Below are 7,742 nucleotides of genomic sequence, written 5' to 3'. Positions count from 1 at the left end.
TTGACATCAACATATACTTTCTTTTTGCTGTCAAACCATTTGACTTTCGTTGATCCTGCGACACCAGCATGTGTTGATCCAACTATAACGGCTTTGCTATCAAACCATTTTACTAAATGTATCCCAGAATTCTGATCCACTTGGTAGTCCCATGATCCTCTTCCTTGAGATTTCAATACTATGTCAGATAAAAGTGGGCATTTTCCGATTCGATTACTACGGAAAGTTCCTGTAGCTAATATTCCCATAGTTTTCAGTTTATTAATTAATGGCAATGTAGAAAACCAGTTGTCAAAGTATATACGGAAGTTTTTGTGTTTAGGCATTTCTTGAACTAGTCGAAGTATTATATCCTCAGCACCGCAAGTTTGGCCACCTGCACTAGTAGCACCTGCGTAGATGAAAAAGTCGCATATTATGCCTGACTTTCCTGCTCTAACAAAATTTTTAAAACCCCATTTGTGGATTTTTTTGGGCATATACTGACATATCCCACTGCGTTTTGTTTTTGCAGGTATCATTTGCTCATCTACCGATTGGTCTTGCTCTTGTTCAATTTTGATGCAGTTATTACGAACAGCATCTAATACAGGTTTAACCTTAAACAATTTGCCAGAGTATTTATTTTTTGTAGTATTGTCCACTGCATGCAAGAACCTTCTAAGACATTCATAACGCTTTAAATTCATAACATCAGCAACAGCATCGCATCGAAGTTCTGTTGACCAAACCGATTCATAGCTAGGGAGGCGAACTAATGACATCAACATCTGAACACCTAAGAATTGCTCAATCTCTTTTAAGTTTGTGGCTATACTAGTGCCTGTTACCTGGACACTATAGAGATTAGTTTGTTCAACTAAATTCTGGGTGATGCTATCATCCCAAAATAGTTTAAAATACTCAAATGGTGTCATGTCATTGCGTTCTGGTAGAGAAAATTCCTCTCCTTGGAACGCTGCATCAAATATTGGTAGTTGCGTTTTCCTCCATTTATAGACTGGCTTCTTTGCAGACTTTCTTTTCCACAGAATCACATCATCCTCATAATCACTAAAATTTATTTTAAGTAATATGTATAATATATATATATATATATATATATATTATACATATTGCTTGAAATATACTTTTGGATTTAAAGAGGCATTGTATTTATCAATTTGAATAAAGAATCTCACATTTTGGAAATATGTATATATATAATTTTTTAAATATGAGATTCATTATTCAAATTGATACATACCATGACTCTTCGGATCCTAAAGTCATGTTGAATGGTGAAAAACCACTTTCTTCTTCTTCTTCTTCTTCTTCTTCAGTCCTAAAGATAAAAAAATTAATGTAAATTTACATCAATTCTCAAAGCAAATCAATGGTAATCAAAACTGACTCACTCAGATTCTTCAGAACTGAAAACAACATTGCCAATTTCAAGTTCTGCCTCATTCCCTGATTCATCTGATTTCACTAAGTCTGATAACTCAGAATTAGAATCTGGTTCAAGTACGTAATTAACAGCTTCTTGTACAGTAAAATTTCGAATTCTACAAGTTTTTGTAGGAGCTACCAGAGAAATCATATAGTAAAAAAAAATGATCATTTTTTATACCTTGATCCGACAATGTTGCACATTTGCAACAAATAAATTAGGAGGTAAATCTAACAATATCTTATGCTTGTTTTAGTTTATAATGACACTAATATAAAACTTCAATCATAGCACATAACAATTAAAAAGTTTTAAGCGTCAGCATGGGTTTTCCTATATTCAAAAATGAGCATTAACGATAGTAACTAAAACTTACTAAAAATAGCACTTCTCTTTTGAGCTGCCATTATTCAAAAGAAAATGTTATTGTGGTTATATTGCGTCAAAATAAAAATAGAAAGATCTAAAATACATATTTCAAAACTGCTAATGTTGTGGATAAACTTTATAACCAAAAAAATTATCAGCAAATCATTTGTTGCAAATATGCAACACAAACGGGAAAAGGGTTAAAAACTGTTTTTTATTTTTTATTTACAAATAATTATGGTTCGATCATCTTTTTGTTAATGACTGTTTAGTTCAACATACAAAAAAAAACTAACAGAATGTCAAAATATATATCTATACAATTATAACTAAGTACTGTCCATAAAATCTAACCAATCTATAAATAAATACTATCCATAAAATCTATACAATCTAGATAATACTATTAACACTTGTATCTAATTCATATAATCTATATAATACATGCTGCATAAGTACGCTAAAATAGCTATTACCTTGCATAACAAGAACGACAATACCAATATCTTGCTTTTAAAAGAGAATCTTCCTTCTGGCCTACACATTTTCTGTGTGACCACAAGAGGCATGAATCGCATGCAATTGCACTGCCAGTTTTATTTCCTTCATTTGTGCTTTTCTGGCATACAGCGCAAGGCCAAATGTGTTGATTTTTTTAAGCGTCTATTACTTTATAGACAGTTTTCCATGCATCTGAGGTAAAATATAACTGAATTGATGAAAGAAATTCTAATGCACATTCATCAAGAATTGAGGATGAAATGCAATCTGGTCTTTTTTCTATAGCACTGCTATCAATTAGAGTGCCAGAAAGAGCTTTCTGTACATCATCAGCTTTTAAAACCACCTTAAATGTGAGATTTTTTAAGTGAAATTTTACTTGTTTTTTAAGTTTTTTACAGAACAAAATTATCTCCAATACTTCAAAAGTTACAAGGGTTTTAGTAACACCCTCTTGAGTGAATATTTTCAAAAAAAACAAAACAAAATTCAAGAAGCCATAAAGCTCATCTTGAAACAGCCATTCATAGCTTTTTTTGTTTAAAGTTGTATGCAACTAACCTAGAGGTTTTATGTTACTAAACTTGAGACATTAGTTACTAGTTGTATGTAACTAAACTTGAAGTATTAGATATTTTTGCTAAAGCACTAAGTGATGATTACTTGCAACATCTAATATTGGATTTTATAAGTAATAGAAATCAATATTTTGGCAATTTATTTTTTTATAGTTGGTAAATCAATATGAAAAATTTCAAGTCAAATGTAATTACGCTTCAAGAGTTATTCAAGAGTCAATATGACACCAAAACTAAGTAAATAAGTTAAAACCCACAGTCTGTAAAATAGACGATTCTGGGCAATCCCTTCAAGATTAAAATTTTTTTTTTTTTTGTATTTTGTTGTTTTATAGTTGTTGAATCAATATGGAAAACATCAAGTCAAATGTAATAACGGTTCAAGAATTATTCAAGAGTCAATGTGACACCAAAACTAAGTAAATAAGTTAAAACCCACAGTCTGTAAAATAGACGATTCTGGGCAATCCCTTCAGAATTAAAATTTTTTTTTGTTGGTATTTTGTTGTTTTATAGTTGTTGAATCAATATGGAAAATATCAAGTCAAATGTTATAACGGTTCAAAAGTTATTCAAAAGTCAATATGATCCATTATACTCTCTTTTTCGGTGCCATAACAATGCAAATTTTCCATACTTAAGCCCTATACCTTTCGTCAAAAAATCATCAATTTTTGCACTACAAAAAACTCAATAACTTTAGATCCGCTTAACTTCAAAGGCAGAATGACCCCTCATTTTTTAAGTCAAGTCAAGCTCTATACAATGATATAAATTATATATGTTTATTTGAATTATAAAAAAATCGTCTGGAATGGCTATCTGAGCACTGATCTCTATAATTAAGAGGTTACGATAAGAAAACTGCAACGGCAACTTCTACAATTTATGATAAATATTTGACACTAGGCATGCGCAATGGATGGGATTCCCTGAAATGCCGTTTTAAAACTTTTTACGCAACGTCAAAACGTTGAAATTCGCGTTTTCTGAAAACAGCTTGTAAATAGATCAAAGTAGTACTTGCTCCAAAAGTGTAACAAAGTAATTATTTAATTTCTGATACAAATTTAGGATATATACATAAGTATAAATATATATGTATATACTCGATATATTTATGTATATACTCGATATATTTATGTATATACTCGATATATTTATGTATATACTCGATATATTTATGTATATACTCGATATATATATATATATATATATATATATATATATATATATATATATATATATATCGAGTATCATATCGAGTAGTCTTCATGGGTAGGAAAACCGTTTTAAAAAAATATACAGTGCTTCCCACCGGAGTAACTTTTAACCCGTTATAACATACAAACTCTTGAGGTAGTTGAAGTACATTGAGTTAGCGATATATATCACTACGTAGAAATCACTTTTGCATTCATCATCAGACATGATTTCTAAACAAAATTGCTTAACTCCGAAACGTTAAATCTGAATTCTTAGACAAATTTAATTTGTACAGTTGTAAAAATTTTTCGTCGTCTATGATATTTGATTCTAATGCAAGTAATAAACTATTTCTAGCATTTCTTAAAGGAGCCATTTTTAAATTTTTTCTGTTTATTTCAAGATGTTTTCTTTTTTTTTGAAGCGGAAATTCGTAACTAATTTTATTGGAATACCGCACTTGCAAGTCGCAACCGCTCGATCCAGACCTTTGTCGTCTCCGTTGCCGTTGCAGTTTTCATATCGTAAGCTCTCTAATAACTGGATAGCGCAACTCCGAGCAAAACTTCTTATTTTTTGACGCCAAAATCGCCATATTGGAAAGCCCCAAAAATTTTAATCCCATAAGCTTTAAGTTCTGTTTTTCGGCTTATCGCTTTATCGCTTTATCGCACATATCAGATTTCATTGTTCTGGGGCTTTCTAATATGGCGATTTTGGCGTGAATTTTGATATGAGATGCGCTATCCAGTTATTATCAATGATATATTATATATACTAGATGTCTAACTTCGATCCGAAATGTGAAGCCGTGGGAGCCATTTCTAATTCGGGCAAAAACGTTCATTTTTAACTTTTATTTCGCACGTCGGATATAGTTTTTGCCCTTATTACAAATGGCGGATTCAATTTGTAAACAAAAAAAGCGGCTTCACTTCTTGTCCAATAAAATCCCGCAAGTTAGACATCTAGTATATATAATATATCATTGGTTAGGCGCTACTCCACTTTCTCCCCCCCCTAATTTTATGATTGATTCTGATAGAGAATTTTATGCTGATTAAGAATCGTATAAAAACATGGGTCTCAAAATCAACGGAAAGTGCTCTAATCTGATGTCGAAAGTACAAAAATATACCACAAATCGCTAATATTCGCCATCTTGAAAAGTGATTTTTTTTTGTTTAAAAGTTATCCTTTCAAAGTATCAACAGCCTGGTTTTTATTTTTTATATAAAAGATTTCGAATAAAAGAACAAAGAACCGGTGCGTTAAGTTTCATAATCAGGTGTATTGACCGCATTTTTTTTCTCTTACCAGGTAATGAAATTCAATGGCATTTACTCTTATCGCGTCAATTTGCTTCAACTGGATTCTTAGTTTGTTAGCTTGAGTGTCTTTTAAAACTTTTGTCAAATAAGTTGAAAAATTCTTTCATTGATTATATTTTACAATTCACTTTAAAACAAGATAAAAATTTTTTAATTATAAAAATAATTCTTTAAAACTATTGACTTTCTTTTAAAACTTCAAGTTAACCCCCCGTGAATTCATTTTCATTATGTTTGTCATATAAAAAGGAGTGCTTCAGAATAGTTTTTCTGCTTCTTCATTTATCTACATATCATGGCTCTTCGAAGACCAACAATAGACGTTTTTGACTCACTTTCTTTGACAGAAATAGGAGCAAAATTCAAATACGATATCGAAGCTACAATTCACTGGTGCAGAACTTATGGTTTACTCGCTGAAAGCATGAATTATAGTGTATGTAACGTGCCCTGCACACAGCAAACAAAGAATGGGTCAGTTGATCAAGTTATTTGGAGATGTCCAGTCAAGCGCTGCAAAAGAACCTTCAACATTAGAAAAGGCAGCTTCTTTGAGAAATCTCACCTACAATTGTGGCAAATATTGGGCTTAACTTACGCTTGGAGTAGAAGTGCAGGTAAGAGCCGGGGATTATCAATAAGTGATTTAAGGCAAGAGTTAAATATCGGAAACGACAGCACCATTGTTGATTGGAATCAATTTTGCAGAGACATTTGCGTTTCATATTTCCTCAATAACCCTGATCCAATAGGCGGTCCAGGGTGCATTGTTGAAATAGATGAATCTGTTTTTTGTCGAAGAAAATATCAAGTTGGTAGAATAATCCCGCAGCAGTGGATATTTGGTGGGTATGAACCTGCAACGAAGAAAGGCTTTTTGATTCCTGTCCAGAACCGCGATGCTGCAACATTAATTCCTATCATACATCAATGGATACTTCCTGGCTCTATTGTCTGGAGTGACATGTGGAGAGCATATAATGATTTGCAAGCTCCAGCATATTTACATGGTACCGTTAACCACACCCTCAACTTTGTAGATCCACAGACAGGTGTAACAACAAATCACGTGGAAGCTATGTGGTGTCGAGCAAAAGCAAAATTCAAATCAATGATGGGGCCAACTAATCGCGAAATGGTAGCTGATTATTTATCCGAGTTTATGTGGATGCAGAGATTTTCCGAACACCGGTTTTTTCACTTTTGGGATCAAGTTTTAACAGCATATCCTGTTTGACATCCTGTGTGCATCAAACGTAACATACATTATAATTCATGCCTAAGGTTGTGTAAATCAAAAAACGGCTATTTTCATAGCCACACAAAATTATTAAGAACATTTTTTGCAAAGAACATTAAGAAAGCCCTTTTTTGTTACTCTATGAAAGTTTGCCTTTCCAATTAATTTTTTTCTTTAATAACAAAAAAAAAAAAAATAACCGAAAAAATAATCGTAAATTCTGTTACAAAACTAAATTTCATAAGAAGGAATCGCAATTTCGCAAGAGCGACACGTTTTATAACTTTATAACTCGATCGTCTGCCTGATAGCTCTGGAAAGAACTTACGCGTCTATATTAGCCATTCCAGACGATTTTTTTATAATTCAAATAAACATATACAATGATTCTTACGTCGCGAAAATAAAAATAAAAAACGTCATAAAATATGCGAAGGAATATAGATATATATATACATAATTTCTGTATACAAATCCTTAGAATCTATTCTTCAAAAAAACATAAATAAATACTTGTTATAAAAAGAGAAAAGAAAAGAAAAAGAAAATTTCGTGTTTTTTGTCAAACGTCAGATGTTTTTCGTTGAGCCGTGGAATCGCTATCTATATTAAACCAGAAAAAATTCCTTATAGTAAAAACCAGGCTGGCAATGTTTTGCGGTTAAAAACAATATCAACCGTAAAGTTAGTGAATTCAAGATGGCGAATATTAGCGATTTGTGGTATATTTTTGTACTTTCGACATCAGATTAGAGCACTTTCCGTTGATTTTGAGACCCATGTTTTTATACGATTCTTAATCAGCATAAAATTCTCTATCAGAATCAATCATAAAATTAGGGGGGGGGGGGGAGAAAGTGGAGTAGCGCCCATTGGTTATTATAGAGATCAGTGATTCTGAGCCATGGGATCGTCTGCCAACCGAGAAACCGCTGTAAAGTTGATATTATTTTAAAATAATTGAAGTTATGTCTTTTACTGGTGTGCTATCATTTGGCAACATTACACAATATAGGGTTAAATCACCCGAGAATGAAACTTTTTTTTTAGTTGAAGGAATGTTACACTGATGTTTATTGGAATGT

The 7,742-nt window shown here is 32.0% G+C and overlaps 1 protein-coding gene across 1 annotated transcript; it reads left to right on the top strand.

Moving 5' to 3' along the window:
• Positions 1 to 5,712: 5,712 nt before the first annotated feature.
• Positions 5,713 to 6,654, top strand: LOC149881903 (uncharacterized). Its single transcript, XM_090065861.1, has one exon. The coding sequence runs from the start codon at positions 5,713 to 5,715 to the stop codon at positions 6,652 to 6,654; it is 942 nt and encodes a 313-aa protein (XP_089921987.1).
• Positions 6,655 to 7,742: the final 1,088 nt, after the last annotated feature.

This window comes from Hydra viridissima, unplaced genomic scaffold, assembly GCF_058129835.1.
Source record: "Hydra viridissima isolate aposymbiotic clone 2 unplaced genomic scaffold, HvirCarnegie_v1 scaffold_11, whole genome shotgun sequence".
Taxonomy (NCBI): domain Eukaryota; kingdom Metazoa; phylum Cnidaria; class Hydrozoa; order Anthoathecata; family Hydridae; genus Hydra; species Hydra viridissima.
The sequence above is the reverse complement of the archived record's forward strand: the minus strand, read 5'-3'. Positions and strand labels throughout refer to the sequence as shown.

Coding starts and splice junctions, on each gene's coding strand:
- LOC149881903 (XM_090065861.1), top strand. CDS start 5,713: ATGGCTCTTCGAAGACCAACAATAGACGTTTTTGACTCACTTTCTTTG.